The sequence below is a fragment of the Amphiprion ocellaris genome, chromosome 3 (genome assembly GCF_022539595.1).
Source record: "Amphiprion ocellaris isolate individual 3 ecotype Okinawa chromosome 3, ASM2253959v1, whole genome shotgun sequence".
Lineage (NCBI taxonomy): Eukaryota > Metazoa > Chordata > Actinopteri > Pomacentridae > Amphiprion > Amphiprion ocellaris.
This window is the reverse complement of record NC_072768.1, coordinates 29,882,531-29,902,715: the sequence shown is the minus strand read 5'-3', so window position 1 is coordinate 29,902,715 and position 20,185 is coordinate 29,882,531. Positions and strand designations below refer to the sequence as shown.

Below are 20,185 nucleotides of genomic sequence, written 5' to 3'. Positions count from 1 at the left end.
CCTATTGCAGGGCCACACAGAGAGACAGACAACCAAGCACACCCATTCACACCTATGGACAATTTAGAAGTACCAATTAACTTCAGCATGTCTCTGGGAGAAGGAAGCTGGACCACCTGGTGAGAATCCATGCTGCACAGAGAGAACATGCAAACTCCACACAGAAAGACCCCAGCCTGAAATTCAAACCCAGAACCTTCTAGCTGTGAGGTGACAGTGCTAACCACAGCACCACCATGCTCCCCCTTTAAAGTGACTCACCATATTCCACATAGGTGCAGCGAATTAGTGTTCAAAGTGAGAAATAGAAATCATCTAAGCCAGGGGTGTCAAACTCATTTTAGTTCAGGGGTCACATACAGTCCAATCTGCTCTCGAGTGGGCCGCAACAGTAAAATCCGCGCATAATAACCTATAAATAGTGTTAACCCCAATTTTTTTCCATTTGTTTTAGGGCAAAAAAGTACAATTCTGAAAATGTTCACACATCTTTTTTACAGAACATTATGAAAAACCTGAAGTTTCTTAAGAAAAATAAGTGCAGTTTCAACAATATTATGCCTCAGTTCATCATTTACACATTACAACTTACAGATCACAGTTTATCTCCAAAGGCACAAAACATTTAGTCACAGGTATCTGGAACTCAACAATCTAGCACTTCACTTGATGATCAAAACAGCTTGTAAAGGTCTAGAAATTATTTCACATTTACAGTTTTACAAATTTACAATTTGCAGTAAATGTCTTCTCTGTAATTTTTATCCTTTGCAAAATCGTCCCACAAGCCGAATTGGACCCTCTGGTGGGCCGCTTTTGGCCCGCGGGGCATATGTTTGACACCTCTGATCTGAGTGATCGTGTCTCAACAATGAGATAGCTGCTTCTGGAAATTTTATCCACTGGTAAACCAGCACTCAACAACACAATAAAAACAAAACAACACACCACATCCTTGACAAGGTTATTTAAAAGCAGTCATGGCATGGATACAAGAATATTGCCAAGTCACCAAATATCTCATGAAAAACAGTGAAATTAAGAAATGGAAAGAACGTGGCATGTGTAAATTCTGCCCAAAGCAGGCAGTCCCTAAAAACTAAGTGACAGTGCTAGAAAGAGACTAGTGAGGGAGGCCACCAAGACATATATGACTCCTGTGAAGGAATTGCAAGCTTCAGGAGCTGAGATGGAAGGGACTGTGCAAACAACAACTGTTGAGTGAGTTCTTCACCGGTCAAAGCTTTATAGATGCTGCATGCAGCATGGCAGCATCATGATGTTTCAATACTTTGTGGTAGCAGGCCTTGAAAGGCTTGTAAAAGCAGAAGGTAAAATGAATGTATTGGGAAATGCTGGAAGACAACCTGATGCAGGCTGCAAGAGAACTATGAATTGGGAGAAGATCTGTTTTCCAGAAAGACAACAACCCAAAACATACAGCAAAAACTACACAGAAAGCATCAAAGCGAATGTTTTGGAGCAGTTGAGTCAGATCAGCTAGATCTCAGTTTAATTGAGAATTTATAGCTGGACTTGAAAATGACTGTTAATCATCACCACTGTTCAAAATGACAGAGCTTGATCAATTTTGCAAAGAAGAGCAAAGGTAAACAGCAGTTTCTAGATATGCAAGACTAACTGTGGCCAAGACTGTGGTCAAAGGTGCATCTACCAAATACTGACTTGAAATGGGTGAATATTTATCCAGTTGCTTGTTTTACATTTTTTATCAATTGATATTACTTTTTAAGATCTGTTTTCATTTTGACATGGAAGTCTTTTATTTTTGGCAATTTTTTTTGTCAAAATGATTCAATGTTGAAAGACAATTAACGGGGAAAACCTTCAAGGGTAGCAAATACTTTTATCGGCAATGTACATGTAATGTTCATATTTTGCTGATTTCCACTGTTAAGTTGTCAGTTGGATAAATAACAAATACAGTGCCTAATTGAGAGATAGATTTTCTTTCTTCCTTGGATCAAGAAAAGAATGGAGTCTGTTTTTTTCTGTTGTGACATGGTTCCTTACCAATAGGGGGAAAAGAATTTCTATTTTTGTATGAAGTAACCTACACTAAACGTATGAAATGGAGAAAGGGGAAATGATTTTCTTCTCACCTTTTCTCATTGGATTCTATGCAAGTAAAATATTGGTATTACAAATTTAAGAGAAATAGCTTGTTTCACAAAGCTGCATACTTTAATGGTTGATCCTAAATTGGGATTTGTAAGAGTAAGCACCCTTCACACAATTTAAGATCAAAGGACTGTTGCTAGATAGGGATTAATATACAGGATTTTTTAAAGTATTGATGCCTTGTCACTTAACTTTATAAGGAGCAGTGATTTAAGAAAGATTATTTTATGCTCAGACCCTTTTTGACAATGTAATATGTAGTGATGAACAATCAATTGAAAGTGATGTGTACTTACGGTATTCCAATCTCAAAAAGGTTGTTCTGAATCAGTTGCTTTCCCAACATGGTGATACTCAGCTGGATGCACAGCTCCATCAGACAGCCTCCATGAGCACACTGCAAAACAGTTCCAAACTACAGCAAAAAGGCATTTAAACAAGCAGACCTAAAACAAAATAACATTCTAGGTCGAGATTTCAAGAATATAAAAGGAAAACAGACAATTAAAAAATAAACCCAACAGCACTTTTTGTGTTTTCTTCAGATCCTTTGGATACAGGCTGTAGTAACAATGTGTGTACTATAGATGATGCGGTTTATTTTAGAGTCCTACTTACATAATTCAGAGGAATTTATTTTTATTTATGCACGTATTTATTTCCTGTAGGGTCAGAGATACATTTTGTTTTTCATTAGGTTCATCTAATCATTCGGCCTATGCCTGTCAAAGAAGATCTCAAATGACTTTAAATCACAAATTGCAGATTTGTATAAAGTTGAGAAAAAAAGTCCTCACAGAGTTTAGGTATTTATCAGTCAACAGTTACACCAACTGTGTATGAATGCAGGAGACTTAGTAAGGTCAAAATGAAGTCCGGTGTCATAGTTTAGAGCTGGAGCTGCAAGACTTCAGACAAAGAATATCTGTTTTTCCCTGTTCTGTGGCAGGGATTTGCATGAAAGAAAGAAAGAAAGAAAGAAAGAAAGAAAGAACACCTTTAGGCCGCTGAACCAGCTATGTGAATGTTCAAGCATGACTTGTAAGATGCAATGATGAAAGAGAGAGATCTCTTAATTGACAAACGTATGCAACAACAACTATGTCCCAGTCATGGCCATCACTTTTTATTGTTTAGTGTGCAGTGCAAGCAAGTAAGACAAGAAGAAAGAATCTTGTTGTCTTACCTGGTTGCATCCTTCATACTTGTGTGTTGTATTTTCTGTATTTGCACTTTGTTCTGTATTAGTTTTTATTTTATGTATTTGCTCATAGTTTTTGTAATGTGTTTTCTGTAATTGCAGTGCTTTAAAATTTTTAAAAAAATTTTTAAAAATCTTTTTTATATAAAACAGCCTCACGGGGGCACAAGCCAGTGTCCTCCTTGTGCTGGTCCCAAGCCTGGATAAATGTAGAGGGTTGTGTCAGGAAGGGAATCCAATGCAAAAACCTATGCCAAATCAGATACACGAATCAATCCTATGACTTCCATACCAGATCAGTCATGGCCCAGATTAACAACTGCCATCGGTACTGTTGACCACAGGGTGTTGCTGGAAACTGGGCTACTGTTGGTCGAAGAAGGAGAGGAGGAAGGCATATTCGTAGGCAGAGAGAAAAGAGGAAAATCAAGAGTCTAGGACTGAGAGGAGAGACTTTGAATGTTGGGACTATGACAGGAAAAGCTACAGAGTGGGTTGACATGATGCAGAGGCGGAAGGTGGATATACTGTGTGTTCAGGAGACCAAGTGGAAAAGTAGCAAGACTGGAAGTTTTGGAGCAGGGTTCAAACTGTTTTATCATGACATGGATAATAAGAGAAATGGAGCAGGAGATATCTTAAAGGAGGAGTTTGTGAAGAATGTGCTGAATGTAAAAAGATTGTCAGATAGATGAGTCTGGAGCTGGAAACTGAAAGTGTGATATTTAATGTTGTTAGTGGTCATGCTATACAGGTAGGATGTGAGCTAAAAGAGAATGAGGGAGCTTGATGCAGTTTTGCAGAGTATCCCCAGAAGTGAGAAAGTGATGATTGTTGCAGACTTCAGTGGGCATATTGGTGCAGGCGACAGAGGTGACAAAGAAGTGAAGGACAGGTTTGGTATCCAGGACAGGAATGCTGAAGGACAGATGGTGGCAGACTTTGCAAAAAGGATGGAAATGGCTGTAGTGAATACTTTCTTCCGGAAGAGGCAGAAACATAGGGTGACTTATAAGAGTGGAGGTAGGAGCCAGGCAGCATAGGATGGTGGTGTATAGGATAACTTTGGTGGTGAGGAAGATGAAGAGGGCAAAGGCAGAGCAGAGGATGAAATGATGGAAACTGAAAAAGGAAGAAAATCGCGTGGTTTTCAGGGCAGAGTTGAAACAGGCTCTCGGTGGTCAGCAGGTGCTTCCAGATGATTGAGAACTACGACTAATGGGATCAGGGAGACAAGTAAGAGAGTACTTGGTGTGTCTCCTGGAAAGAGAGTAGATAAAGAGAGTTAGTAGCTGAATGAGGAAGTACAGGCATCTATACAATGAAAGAGATTAGCCAAGAAGAAGTATTACACAGAGGACTGAAGAGAGAAGACGGGAGTAAGGGGAGATGCAGCGTAAGTTTAAAGTAGACATAGCAAAGGCCAAACAAAGGGCATTAGATAACTTGTATACTATGTTGGACAGTAAGGAGGGAGAGACTGATCTCTTCAAGGACGTGCTGGTTAGGGTGATAAAGGACAGAGATGGAAATGTATTGACAGGTGCCAGAAGTGTGATGGGAAGATAGAAAGAGTACTTTGAAGAGCTGATGAATGAGGAAAATGACAGAGAATGAAGAGTAGAAGATGTGATCGTTATGGACCAGGAAGTAGCAAAGATTAGTAAGGATAAAGCGAGGAGGGCATTGAAGAGAATGAAGAGCGTAAAGGCAGCTGGTCCTGATGATAAACCTGTGGAGGTATAGAAGTGTCTAGGAGAGGTGGCAGTAAAGCTTTTGACTCGGTTGTTCAACAAGATCTCAGAGAGTTTGCCTGAGGAATGGAGAAGTGCGTTGGTGCTGATTTTTAAGAACAAGGGAGATGTGCAGAGTTGTGGCAACTACAGAGGAATAAAGTTGGTCAGTCATACAATGAAGTTATGGGAAAGAGTAGGGGAAGCTAGACTAAGGACTGAAGTGAGCATTCGTGAGCAGCAGAATGGTACTACAGGACTACAACATATGCAGTATTTTCTTTGAGGATGTTGATAGAGTAGAACAGAGAAGGTCAAAGGGCACTGCATTGTGTCTTTGTAGATCAAGAGAAAGCATAAGACAGGGTGCTGAAAAAGGAACTGTGGTGTTGCATGAAGAAGTCTGGAGTGGCAGAGAAGTATGTTGGAGTCTTGCAGGACATGTATGAGGGCTGTAAGATAGTGTTGAGGTGTGCTGTTGGTGTGACAGGAGCTCAAAGTGGAGGTGCGACTGCATCAAGGATCAGCTCTGAGCCCTTCTTGTTCACTACGGTGATAGACAGGCTGACAGATGAGATTAAACAGGAATCCCCATGATTGTTGATGATTTTGTGGTCTGAAATGAGGACAGGGAGCAGGTGGACGGAAATCTAGAGAGGTGGAGGTATGCCTTGGAAAGGAGAGGAATGAAGGTTAGCCACAGCAAGACAGAATACATGTGTGTGAATGAGACGGACCCAAGTGGAAGTGTGAAGTTATAGGGAGTAGAGATAAAGAAGGTGGAGGATTTTAAGTAACTTTTCCTGAACACAACACAGTGAAAAATGTAACCAGTTGCTGCCTGTCGTGTTTTTTTTTTTTTTTTGGAAACATCCACTGCAAAGTGAGAGCAGCCTGCTCACAAATAGTGAATCTTTGTGCATGGTGCCACCAGACTGACCCACATCCTCATTTACTATCAGAACTGCTAAGGACCAAATGGACACTAGAAACACACTGACTGGCTTTCGACTCTGCAGGAAGTGGTGGTCAAAATCTTGATAATCACATTAAAATAAGTCTGTTCGTTCTCTAATAATGCCTTGTGTATTTAGTTTTGTTTTGAGTATAAACATGTAAATGATGTGTCACAATATTGTGCTGTTTTGAAGCCATATAAACCACTGGAAAATATCTGAAAAGTGTAACTCTGAGTGACATCTGGACATAAACCCTCCCTGACACAGATTGCACCAGACCCCTTCCTGAGTTATTGATATGCACAAGTCCCTTTGAAAGACCATACCTGAAAGCACTGCTTTAAGTTTTTCTTCATTCCCTCTCAAGTTAGACATAAGTACCATCAGCTCTCTCATTAAGTCCTTTGAGTTCTCTGAGACCGTTGTTCTGACCCACATCAACAGGCCGATTCAACCATCGACAGATCCATCCAACAGCAGAATCACCACTGCGTCATCATGATGTTCAAAAGAGTAAGTTTCATTCACTGAAACTTCATGCAACTCTTAAATTCTCTTTTATTCCAAAATGAAACTCCCACAAAATTTCTTACTAGCCTACCACCAAATTAGTGTGTGGTCTAATTGTCCTGTCATCTCAGAGTGCTGTATTACACTGCAATATTCACAACAATGTTGCGTTGTAATAATGTGTTCTCTCCCTTCTCATTTTCCTCATTCTTGGTCACAGTGCTGTAGTGTGTAAGAAGCAGAACAACAATGTGTTGCCAGACATATTCCAAATCAACACACAGATAATCCAGAGACCATTTCTCACAGCTATAAGACTGGTAGGTGATCCTTTAAGTCACAAAGTCTATTCTGAAGATGGCCAACCCTATGGAGAAGAGGAGATTGCATTCTTCACTGTGAATTTTTGACCTTCTTCTCTTCCTAATACCCAAGACTTTCTATCCAAAAATTAACAGAACAGTTTTATATTTAAAAATTAAGGAAATTCAACATCATTGGATTGTTTGTAGAGGATGAACACACACACAAGACACAAACAAGCCATTCTCTATCACAGCCATAAAAGACAGAGACTTTTATCCTTTGCATGTATAACTCGTCTTTTTTTTTTTAAATGTATACGCTTGTGTCCCAATTTGTATGCATGTATGCAAACAATAACCAATAACATTTTATTATTATTTCAGGAACTGTAAGAGACAAACAGATTATGTTTGATATTATTTTATTAATCTGTTCAGTGGTATTCCAGATGTGCAATCACTGTACATATTTAAGAGTTGGATTGTACATTAAGTCATGAACTGAAATGAAGCTCTAAAGGAATTTTGCTTCTGTCCTCGCCTCTAACAGTGAAGCTCAACACCACTTGTTGGGAAAAACATCTCCATGATTGGCTAGATGCTGATTTGAATTTTGTCCCCAAAAACCTTTGGTATATTTAAAAAAAAAAAAAAAAATCACTGGAATACAGCTGTGTAATTTTACTTGGTTTTACTTAAATGGGGATTTTTCTTCTATTTGACTTTGACTTCTTATTTATCATTTTCATGGGCTTCTTTTTTTTATATTTTGTTATGTCATGTTTTCTTTGTGACTATTAGCTTTGACTCAGTACATTTACTTTAATGCACTTTTAAACATAGCTATGTAAAGGTTTTGCCCTGTCTCTGTGTTACTGAACCAACTCATCCAGCAGATCCTCATAGTGACACATCCTGCTGCATTCCTCTCCCTCCCACTGACATCGTATGTTAATCCTGAAGCTTCAATATGAAAGTATCACTTTCCTTCTGCTAAACTGGTGCATTTAGGAATTACAATTGGCTTTTCAGTTACAAAGTGATTCTTCATTGCTCACCGCTGTACCAACTGCTTCCAGTGATGGTCATGGTTAATTAATTAGTGTGTTTGCTTATATGCTTTCATTCACTGTTTGTTGTTCATTCATTCAGAGGTGAGTGCACTGACAAATGGAAAAAAAAAAAAACTCCATACCCCCACAAGGAGGTACATCCCACTTGTATGATCTACTTAAAGCCAACACACTGGGACCTATCACCAGCCACAAGCCAAAGTTTTTCAGAACTCTATACTGACATATTATGGTCCAAAAAGACCCACAGTGGTGTCAGTTGGTGTTAGTAGCAAATATTTGTGCTGTGTATATGTTTTACTCCTATATAAGAATGATGACTGCTAGAAGCCTTGATTTTTGCTCTTGAACTGTGCTGAGTTCACAAAGCTGCTATGCTCAGATTCCTCGAAATGTGTTGTCTCCCAGGACCTAACTGACATGTTCAAGCTGATAACTGATCACAAATGCCCAGGTTTCCCAAATCAACATGAAAGACCTGGACAATGGACCAAGTAAGTGCCTCAACCTGAAGAAGTTTAAAAAGTACAGTGTGTATAAAAACCTTTCCCTCTCTGAAAATGTTCCACTTATATTGTTTTTCAACATTGAATCACAGTCAAGTTAATTTAGCGTCACTGAGCAAGAATTTACAAATTTATTCAAAGTAATGTAAATTAATAAAAAAAATACAGAATGTACACTAAGTATGTGTATAGGTATTCATCCCTTGTAAAGTGACTCACACAATCTAACCCAGGTGCAGCCAAATGGTATTAGAAGTGAAACAATTAGTGAAATGGAGATTATTTGATTGCAGGGAATGTGTCTAAAGAGACTGTAGCGTAAAGACGTCAAGCAACTCTGTGAAAAGGTTATTGAAAAGCATAAGTCACGGAATAGATGGAAGGAAACTTCTAAGTCCCTGAATATCACACAGTTACAGTTAAATCCATCATTAGGAAATGGAAGGAATATGGCACATTTGCGTGACTATGCTTCAGCGGCTGAGATGGAAGAGACTGTGCATACAACTGTTGCCTGAGTTCTTGACCAGTCAAAGCTTTATGGATCTAAAACTTAAAGTGAAAAAAAAAAGCATAATTACTATTTACTAGAATTCACAACATACATGAATGAGTCATCTGAAATCAACTAAAAGAAGTTACTTTGGTCTAATGAGACCAAAAGTAAACTTTTTGACCATCAGACTAGACGCTATGTTTGGCGGACACCAAGCACTGCACATATCACCAACACACCATTCCTATCACGCAAGGTGGGGAAAGCATCAGAATGTGGTGATGCCTCGTAGCAGCGGGTCCTAAAATGCTTGTGAAGATAGAGGATAAACTGAATGTTGCAAAGTATTGGGAAACACTTGAAGACAACCTGATGCATTCTGCAAGAGATGTACAACTTAGGGAGAGGATTTGTTTTTCAGAAAGGCAATTGCTCAACGCATACAGCCAAAGCTAGACAGGAACTGTCTAGATACAACAAGATTAATGTTATGGAGTCTCAGAGTCAAAGCCTGAACCTAAGTCCAATTGAGACTTGGTGGCTGGACTTGAAAAGAGCTGCACTCATGATCCCTTTGTAATCTGACAATAATTAACATTACTTTGTTGATATCTTATTTTCAACTTTGACATGAAGGAGTATTTTTTGTAAATTCTTGTAAAAAAAAAAAAAAACTCAGCAAAAGCAAACAAACAAAAAAAAATGTGAACTTGACCATGATTCAGTGTTGAAAAGGAAATTTTTAAAGGGGGTAAACAGTTTTTATAGGCACTGTAAATATATAATTCATTTCATTCATTAAGTTCAACTGCAGTGTAGTAGTTATGAAAGTTTTTATATATATATAATCTGTAAAAATGTAAACCTTACCTCTTCCATCCTGTAAGATTCAAACACATATAGGTAGCTGCCTGGTCTGCCTACCAGTCTAGAGGGAAAATAGAAGATTTAAGAAAAGAAGTGTCCTTTGTCTTTGATGACTTTATTCATATTAAAGTACATATTATTCAGTTGCTAGAATTACAGAAAATGGAACTATAAAATTACACTCATACAAATGTGAAGTTACTAACCTTCCTCTGAAGAAAGCAATGTAGATGATTGGAGTGAAAGCATTGAAGAATTTGAGAATGAAGGTCTTGAAGATCAGACGTTCTTCAAAACTTTTGTCTGTTTTAGGAATCTCTAAAAATGAACAGACAATTTGCAATGAAAAACAGACAACCACTTAAAAAAAAGGAACAGCTAATAGTATTTTCTTCTTAAAATTATATTAAAACTTCTAAGTCATCCAGTTTTGACAACCTAACAAACAAGACAAAAAAGCATAATTTCCTAACTGTGAGTGAAAAGGTAACATTTATGGGTTTTTTAAACTTTGCGTTCAAAAGCGCTTTAAAATGCATTTCTCATCGATCCATTCACATGCCAATGGTGGCAAAGATGCCATGCAAGGTGCGAGCCCTCCCTTGGGAGCAACTTGGTGTTCAGTGTTTTGCTCAGAGACACTTTGACCCATGGAGGGGTTGTGGATCAAACCACCAACCTTGCAATTAGTAGAAAACCGGCTCACAAGCAGAACACACAACTGCACAAGGATATAACATTGAAATAATGTTGCCAACCTTTCATAGCTTCATAAACAGTTTGACCAAATTTTAAGACAATATCATACTGAACAGCCATCTTATTGAAAATAAATGCAATGCCATTTCTGCAAATTGTGCGATGGAGTTGGAGGGGTGAGCCGGTGTATATCTCAGTTGGAGGTATACAGGGAGTAGAGCATTGGATTTTACACACATCCCTGCGGTGCACCAGTGTTGAGTATTATTGTGGAAGAGAGGTGGGCTCCATGTCTGACTGTCTGAAGATGTTCTGTTAAAAAGTCCTTAATCCAGTAGCAGGTAGGTGGGAGAAGGCCAAGGTTGAGCAGTTTCCTGACTAATGTGGGATGATGATCATCGTTGCATACTGATTAACAAACACAAGTTTAAGCCCCACAACACTAAGTAAAGTATCAAACGAGAGTGACTACAACAATTGATGAGAGCAAGCTACAAAACTATCTACTTAGTTGACAGTCAAGAATGGGAGAGTGGCTAGGGGACACGGGCTGAGGAAGTGAGCGGCGTGGCTTGGAGAATACTGCAGCGTGGGTCTGCAGGTTGCGGATCAATGGAGAATGAATGATGATGAATCATAATCCAGGTGGGTGAGAGACTATCTTCTGCACGGGGCAGGAATCCAGATGAGAAGCGGCACAAAGAATGTGTGTAGTAAGAGGTGTGAACCAAGCCCTTCTTTCATGGCAGGTGCAGATTAGAGGTAGATGAGCCACTCCCTGCCACAGGTGTCCTCAATCGGCTGATTATGCAATGGATCTCCAGCACACACATCTACACACACACACCTCACTGACACCCACATGAGTGAAAAGTGGAAAAGGATGGAGACCTGCTCTAAAGGAGAGGTGGCGGTGGATGGCACAACACTTAAAGCATTACTAAAACCATAAACACAATTTACAAAAGCACTTTTCCTACCTTGAATTTTGTGTTAGACAGTTTCAGTTGGTGGATGCTGTTCTTCTGTCTGGCATGTGGCGGTGTATCAGGCAAAAAAAAAAGAATATAAAGAAAAAGATTGCCTGGACACCTAATTGAAGTAAGTTTTATTTCTTACTCACCCAACACAGTAAGCCATCGTGCCACAGCTCCATATACCTCATCCAGTATGAGGATGACCACCAGGTTGATGATGGCTGCAGTGGTTTTCACTGTCAGTTGAACATGGTTTCTTGTAATCGAACTGGAGCTCATATGAAGGGCGGCTTTAGTGGAAATCCGGTAGAGGATCACACCAAACACAATGGCAAACGTAACACCAATCTGACAGTGACAAAGTTTAAAAGATTACAAACAGAACAGGCAGACTGAAAGGGGTGAATATAAGAACGGCACAAAATTTCCACAAAGCATCAGTGAAAGGCAATATACAAAAAGACTTTTCTTACCATTAACAGCATCATAACAATGTTAGCCATGTAGGCGGGGAGGCGGTCTCTACATGTGAGCTTTTCCATCTAAAATAAATAAATGCATAAATCATGTAATTGCAACATGTAAATTTAGAGAAGTGTGACATGCTCAACATCTGTGAATTTTTGAGCAACCTGAACGCAGCCTGAATTTTGGCAGAAGTGAAAACACTGAATTCTAATAGTAAAAGCATTCTATTTAAATTCTGATTTGTGCTTGTTGTGAAGAACTTCTGGACCTAACGCTCTCTGAGTGCAACCATCCAACACTTTGAGGCACTCAAAAAGGATATTTTAAAACACTGTGCAAAAAATCCATCTAAAAGAGTAGATATACATATAGTGCCAGTAAAATGTATTATTCCCCCTTAGAAGTTTTGTCCTTTTATTGCTTTTCAAATTGAGCATATGTGGATAGGGGTTAGTTTATTTTTTATTTGATCAGAGACCATGCAATTAACATAGAAAACATATGATGTATTGCATATAGAGTGTATAGCATTAAGCTAATTTTCAACTCCTGTCCCTGGTTGGTTTTTCAGTAAAAGTAGACAAAGGGGACCAACAACACCTTTAGAAACAACACATAAAACATTGTAAGCTAATTTGATTGAAAAGGCTGTCTGTCCAAATGTACTTCTGTGGTAAGATATTTTGCAGTTATTGTTGGTGGAGCTACTGGTGACCCTGCTGCCGTCCTGTCTTTGGATGAATCTACAGAGTCCGCGCAAAACTGTCTAAACTCTGTCAGGTTGCATGAGTATTGTGAGTAAAGAGCCCTTTTCAAGTCTTGCTACAAATTCTGAATTGGATTGAGGTCTGGGCTTTGTCTTGGCTACTCCAGAACATTCACCTTGTTGTCTTTAAACCATATCTGTGTCGCTTTGGCTGTATGCTTCAGGCCATTGTCTTGCTGGGTAGCTTTCAAGTAGCATTTCTCTAGCAAACTCCATCAGGCTGTCCTCCAGGATTTCCCTATACTTTGCCACATCCCTACCTTTATTAATCCCCAGAGGCTATCCCAGAGTGCACCAGCCATGAACCTCCGACCTTTGGATCACGGGTCCAGAACATAACCATTGTGCCACCACTGCCCCATTTTACCCTCTACAGTCTTTGCAGTCTTCTAGGGCCTGCTGTTGAAGAAGCATCTCTACATCATGATACTGCCAACACCATGTCTTATGGTACAGATGTCTGCCAAACATACTATCTAGTTGGATGGCCAAAGAGTTCAGTTTTGGTCTCATCAGTCCAAATAATTTTCTTCCAGTTGATTTCAGAGTCCCCCAAGGGCCCTCTAATGAACTCTAAATATTTAATACAAGCCGTTTTTCAACAGTGGCTAATTCTCTGCCACTCTGCCACAAAGTTTTGACTGGTGAAAAACAGGCAACAGTTGTATGTAGAGTCTCTTCCTTGTAATGTCTTCAGAAGAGTCATAGGTGTCTTGGTGGCCTCTCTCACTAGTCTCTTTTGTTTTTGCACAGTTGCCTCAAGGGACTTAGAAACTTTCTAGTATCCATTCCAGGATTTATGCTTTTCAATAACCTTTTCACAGAGTTCCTTTGAGTGGTCTTGTGTCTTCAGGGTGTAGTTCCAGTGAGCACTGATTCACCAGTGATGGGACCTTCCAGATACAGGTGCCTTTAACCGACAAATCACCTGAGACACATTCACTGTGCTCACATGAACACAATAAAAGGGGTAAACTTGCAAGGGGAGTGAATACTTTTTATTGGTACTTTAAGACATAGTGGCTATCAAAGCCAGACAACACTAAAATCAGCATTATTTTTCTCATTTTTGCCTATTTATTGGTTCATACAGTTGTTTAAGAGGAAACTCTCAGAGGTCTATAAGCACCCCTGCTTCTATTCTCAAACTAGCCAGGATAAATTGTCATAGACTAAATAGAGGCTCATGTTCATGACCTCATTGACTTAAATACACTGAGTAAAAATGGATCAAATCACACCATCTTCCAGCATACTGTACTGTCATACAGCTGTTACAGCTGTTATCATTTCATACATTTGTACACAGTAACTAACATCCACCATCACCTCTGTACGAATGGATCAAGATTTGGAAGGTCTGTGTGTTGTTCTTTATAACATGGGGATTTTTTGTAAAATTAATTAAACTTCACTACAGTTCAAAAGTTTGGGGCTGCTTAGAAATGTTCTTATTTTTTAAAGAAGAGCAGTTTTTTTCACTGAAGATAACATTAAATTAATCAGAAATACAGTCTAGACATTGTTAATTTGGTAAATGACTATTCTAGCTGGAAAAGGCTGGCTTTTAATGGAATCTCTACATAGGGGTACAGAGACTCATTTTCAGCAACCATCACTCCTCTGTTCTAATGGTACATTGAGTGAGTGTTGAAAGGCTAACTGATGATTAGAAAACCCTTGTGCAAAGATGTTAACGCATGAATAAATGTGTGAGTTTTCATGGAAACCATGAAACTGTCTTGGTAACCTCAAACCTTTTCCAAACCTGTTCTAACAGATTAGTTTGTTTGTGAATTGTTCATGTTAACGCTACTGTGACACAGTCAAGGCACAGCAATTTAATTAACTACAGAAATGAGTTGTGCTACCAAATCAAGAGAGTGGAAAAGAGGGCATAGTTGCAGAAATATTAGGTGTGGTTATCAGATAGTTGGCAGGTAGATTTAGGCCTACAGACACAGAAACATTCTTTTTGCACAGTTTAAAGCATAAAGGGGAAAGCAACTGAAATGGAATATAAAGTGCTACAAAACAAAACAGATAACGTCTTAACACAAACAGTAAATCTTGAAAGATGCAAATATTTCATGTTCAGTCTACAGTACTTACCTTGTGATGTGACTTTTTATCTTTCCTCAGAGACTTCTGCATTACTTTGAATTCATACTCAGCCCTGGGATGGTCCTATGATGGTTACACAAAGAAAAATGACAGACATTCACAGTAAAACACATTAACAAACTAAAATGGATGTACAAGATAGATAGGGACATCGGTGTTTGAAGAAACAAGTTTCACAGATGTCATGTGCAAGAAAACTCTCTGAAACATCTACAGCTGATCCAAAATGCTGCAGCCAGAGTACTGATGGGAGTTAGCAAGAGAGATCATATTTCTCCTATATTGGTTTCTCTTCATTGGCTTCCTGTTAAATCTAGAATAGAATTCAAAGTCCTTCTTCTGACATATAAAGCTCTTAACAACCAATCTCCATCATATCTTAAAGACCTGATAGTACCATATTATCCTAGCAGAACTCTTCGCTCTCAGACTGCAGGCTTACTTGTTCCTAGAATCTCTAAAAGTAGAATGGGAGGCAGAGCCTTCAGTTATCAGGCACCTCTCCTGTGGAACCAGCTCCCAGTTTGGGTTCGGGAGGCGGACACCCTCTCTATTTTTAAGACCAGGCTTAAAACCTTCCTTTTTGACAAAGCTTATAGTTAGGGCTGACTGGGGGACCCTGAGGGGGTGAGCTGGTGTTTTCATTTGCACAACTGACTTCCCCTCTTGACGTCCCTTTAGTTTGCCCCTAGTTATGCTGCTATAGGCCTATAGGCTGCTGGGGGACCTCTCTTGATGCACTGAGCCTTTCTCTGACTACCTATTTATTTACTATATATACCATTATTGCATTACATTCACTCTGTTTCTCCCTGTGTCCTTTCTCCGAGTGTCCCTGGTTCCAGAGCTGGATACTTCAGATGTGTGGCTGTGTTTTATGGTCCTTGTGTCCCACCCCCCACCTCTCTATCTCTACCCCTCTATCTGTATCCCTCTATCTCTACCTCTACCCCTCTATCCCTCTATCTGTACCCCTCTACCTCTACCTCTCTACCTCTTCTGTCCCTCTCAACCTGCCCGGCCAGCAGGCAGATGGGTCCCCCCACATTAGAGCCGGGTTCTGCTCGAGGTTTTTTTCCCTGTTAAAAGGGTGTTTTCCTTGCCACTGTCGCCTTTTGGCTTGCTCTGGGGGTCAGGCATATGGGTTCTGTAAAGCGTCTCGAGACAATTTGACTGTAATTGGTGCTATATAAAAAAAATTGAATTGAATTGCACTGAATTGAAAACAGCAATTAATTTGGAATAAAATGCTCCTTTTTACTGCTAACAAATTAATGAAGACAAATGGGGAAAAAAGTGGAAAGGCTTCATCCACACATACTTGGGTATGTGTTTACCGACAATGGTGGAATGGCGGAATCATACAGTGCCACGCAAAAGTATTTGCACCCCTACCAGAATCTTCTATTTTTGTATATTTCTCACACTTAAATGTTTGAGCTCATGAATATTTATGTTCATTGAGGATCAAACAGTGATAACCCACAAAACACAAAATGCCGTTATTAAATGACGGTTTATGGAAGATTTTTAGAAAATCTGTATCACCCCTGTGAAAACGTTACTGCCCCCCTAAATATAATAACTGGTTTGGTCCACCCTTGGCAGCAACAAGTGCAGTTAAATATTTGTGATAACTTATCAGTCTTTTACTTCACCATGGAATAATTTTGGCCCTCTTTTCTGCAGGATATTTTTTGTCTGGTCATATTAGATGGTTTTTGAGCGTGAACAGCCCTTTTAAAATCTTGCCACAGTATCTCAATTAAATTCAAGTCCAGACTTTGACTCTGCCGCTCCAAATCTCTCATTTTGTTCTCTTTGAGCCACTCAGAGATGGACTTGCTGATGTACTTTGGGTTATTGTCATGCTGCAGAATCCATTTGTGTTGAGCTTTAGGTCATGAACTGATGGTGGATATTCTCCAGAAGGATTTTCTGATAGAGAGTAGAATTCATGGCTCCATCAATGATAACAAGTCATCCAGGTCCTGCCGAAGCAAAGCAGCCCCAAACCATCACACTACCACCACCATGTTTCACTGTTGGTATCATGTTCTTCTTGTGGAATGCAGTATTAGCTGTACTCCAGATGTAATGGACCCGTGTCTTCCAAAAAGTTCCACCCTTGACTCATCAGTCCACAGGATGTTTTTCCAAAAGTCTTGGGGCTCATATATATATATAAGGAAGGTTCACTCTTGTTCCATGTTTTCTCCATTTATATGGATAATGCCTCTCACTGTGGTTCTCTGGAGTCCCAGAGTCTTAGCAATGGCTTTGCAACCTTCTAGACTGCAAAATGTCAGTGCCTTTGTTTTGCATCTGTCCTTGAATCTCTTTAGAATATGGCATCATGTGCTGCTTTTTGAGACTCTTTAGCTACTTCACAATGCCAGACAGGTTCTATTTAGTGATGTTTAGATTCAACAAGCCTGACAGTAATCATATGTGAGTGTGGCTGGTGAAATTGAATGCAATTGCCAAATTAATTTGGCCACTTGGTAGATTGGCAGCTAAAGGAGCAATTACTTTTTCACAAATGGCAAGGTGGGGCTTGATAGCATTTTTCCATCAAAAAATAAAATCACCAAAAAAATGCGTTTTGTGTTTTCTTGGGTTATCTTTCTCTTACATCAAAATTAGCTTGATGACCTGAAACATTTAAATGTGACAAATACACAAAAATAGAAGATTTCTGTAGAGGGGGAAATATATTATGCACTGTATGTGCAGACTTATGCCGAAGCCTCTGTTCCGAACTACAGTGGAAGAATAGTTGTACATTTGTCTGTAAACATGTGAAAAGTCCTGTTAGCAAAGTTAGCACCAGCAATCTTTTTATCCACATCTGCCATTTCACAAAATCTCCTCATGTAAACAAAGGACACAACAACCTACATTCTGACATCAAAAGTCAAAACCTTTGTTTTCCTTGTCAACCTGTCAACACTGCACACTTGTGTGTAAATAAAACACTGAAACACACAGAAATAGCTTCCTTTTAAATAACATTCATGTATGTGTCAACAGGGACCACAAAAATGCTGTTAAAGCATGGGTTGACATTATATGAAAACAGAAGTAAAAACAGAGGAGGATTTCAAGCTGAGAATTTAGAGGGCTCCAATTATTGGTAGGTTTTCATTATGTCAGTAGCACATATGAGCACTTAAAATTAATGTACATCCATGAAAACAATCCTTCCTATTTCAAAATGGCTTATGTGTAATTCTGCAATGTTATTTCCTCTAGAATGTGCAGATCTACATAGTCTTTGTCTCTCTTTCCATCGCAGTCAGGACTGTGAACTCTAACCCAAAAATACAGCATCTCTGTCTACTACAGCACATGGGACTAATGTAAACATGTAAATAACATATAGGTCTATGCACGCACACACACATACACGCATGTACACACACACACACACAACTGCACTCTTGCGCAATGTACACTGCACTTTAGTTTTTTTCTAGAAGAAGAAGCTCCTCGGTTGCAAGGCACTAGGTGCGGACGAGATTCGCCCTGAGATGCTGAAGGCTTTGGACACTGTCGGACTGTCTTGGCTGACACGTCTCTACAATATCGCGTTGGCATCAGGTACGGTACCAGTGGAGTGGCAGACCGGGGTGGTGGCTCCCAATTTCAAAAAGGAGGACCGGAGAGTGTGTGCCAACTACTGGGGTATCACACTACTCAGCCTCCCTGGGAATGTTTACTCTAGGGTGCTGGAAGGGAGGCTCCGACCGATTGTCAAACTTTGGATTCAGAAGAAGCAATACGGATTCCGTCCTGGTCTTGTAACAATTAACCAGCTCCTTACCCTTGCGGAGCTGCTGAAGTTAGCATGGAAGTTCGACCTGCCAGTCTACATGTGCTTTATGGATCTGGAGAAGGCCTACGGCCATGTCCCCTGAGGGGTTCTGTGGGGGGCACTGCGGGAGTATGGGGTACCGAGCCATTCGGGGTGTGTACAATCAAAGTGAGAGCTGTGTCCGCATACTTGGCACAACTTCAGACACGTTTCCAGTGGGTGCTGGATTCAAGGTTGCCCCTCGTCTTTGATCCTGTTTGTGGTGTTCCTAGATAGGATCTGAATGTACAGCTGCTGTGAGGAGGGTGTCCGGTTTTGCTTTTTGCAGATGATGTGGTTCTGTTGGCTTCATCAGACTGTGACCTTCAGCATGCACTGGAGTGGTTTGCTGCCGAGTGTGAAGCGGCGGGGATGCGGTTCAGCACCACCAAGTCTGAGGCCATGGTTCTCTGCTGAAAACCGGTGGACTGCTCCCTCCGGGTTGGGAGGGAGTTGCTTCCCCAAGTGAAGGAGTTCAACTATCTCGGGATCTTGTTCACGAGTGATGGAAAAATGAAGCAAGAGATGGACAGGCAGATTGGTGTGGCATCCACAGTAATGCGGGCGTTGCACCGAGCCATCATGGTAAAGAGTGAACTGAGCTGCAAGGTGAAGCTCTCGATTTACCAGTCCATCTACATTTCAACCCTCATCTATGGTCATGAGCTCTGGGTAGTGACCAAAAGAACAAGATCGAGGATACAAACAGCCGAAATGAGCTTCCTGGGCTGGGCTCAGCTTCAGAGATAGGGTGAGAAGCTCAAACATCCGGAGGGAGCTCAGAGTAGAAATAAACCTCTTGGAAGTTAACAGTAAAACAGATTAACCTCAGTAATTTGGAGAAACATCTTACACAAAAGTATAGCATCCGAATCTGACTCTCCTGAGACAAAAGCTAGAAGCTCTACACTGGAGTGACAGCACTTGGAAATTGGAATGTTGTGTTGTGCGCAGGGGGTTCATTTTAATGTCATCCATCCCCTACCATACCTACATACACATGATCTATCAGTGAATCAAATCCTGTCACCCCAAACACACATTACAATAACACTTCGAAAACATAACCCTAACCCCCACTACATTAGCATTACTCTTCCTATTCCTTATAGGCTGTTTCCTTTGAAAGCTTCAGAGGTAATGAAAACAACACTAATCCAGGCATACTCACCTATTCAATCATACCAGACATCCTGATAAACAAACTGGACATCCTTGGCCTCCCCTTTCTCACATGCAGCTAGATTAAGGACTTCTTAACCAACAGATCCCAGTCTGTGAGACTTAGCCCCCACCTTTCCTCCACCCACACACTGAGCACCGGTACACCACAGGGCTGTGTGCTGAGCCCCCTCCTGTACTGTCTCTACACCTATGACTGTAGACCGACCCACAGAAACAACATCATCGTCAAATTTGCTGATGACACCACAGTGGTCGGTCTGATCTCAAAAGGTGACGAGACAGCCTACAGAGAGGAGGTCCAGAAACTCACAACCTGGT

At 40.2% G+C, this 20,185-nt stretch overlaps 1 protein-coding gene across 2 annotated transcripts in view; it reads right to left on the bottom strand.

Moving 5' to 3' along the window:
- LOC111584712 (anoctamin-1-like) overlaps positions 1-20,185 on the bottom strand; it is an 83,613-nt gene that overhangs the window by 14,705 nt on the left and 48,723 nt on the right. For both annotated transcript variants that reach the window (XM_055007462.1, XM_055007465.1), the window contains exons 13-18: positions 14,815-14,889; positions 11,942-12,010; positions 11,615-11,816; positions 9,999-10,110; positions 9,796-9,853; positions 2,439-2,539 (exon numbers count right to left, since the gene is read on the bottom strand). In XM_055007462.1, the coding sequence (XP_054863437.1) occupies positions 2,439-2,539; positions 9,796-9,853; positions 9,999-10,110; positions 11,615-11,816; positions 11,942-12,010; positions 14,815-14,889 (617 nt within the window). The remainder of the gene's footprint in view (positions 1-2,438; positions 2,540-9,795; positions 9,854-9,998; positions 10,111-11,614; positions 11,817-11,941; positions 12,011-14,814; positions 14,890-20,185) is intronic.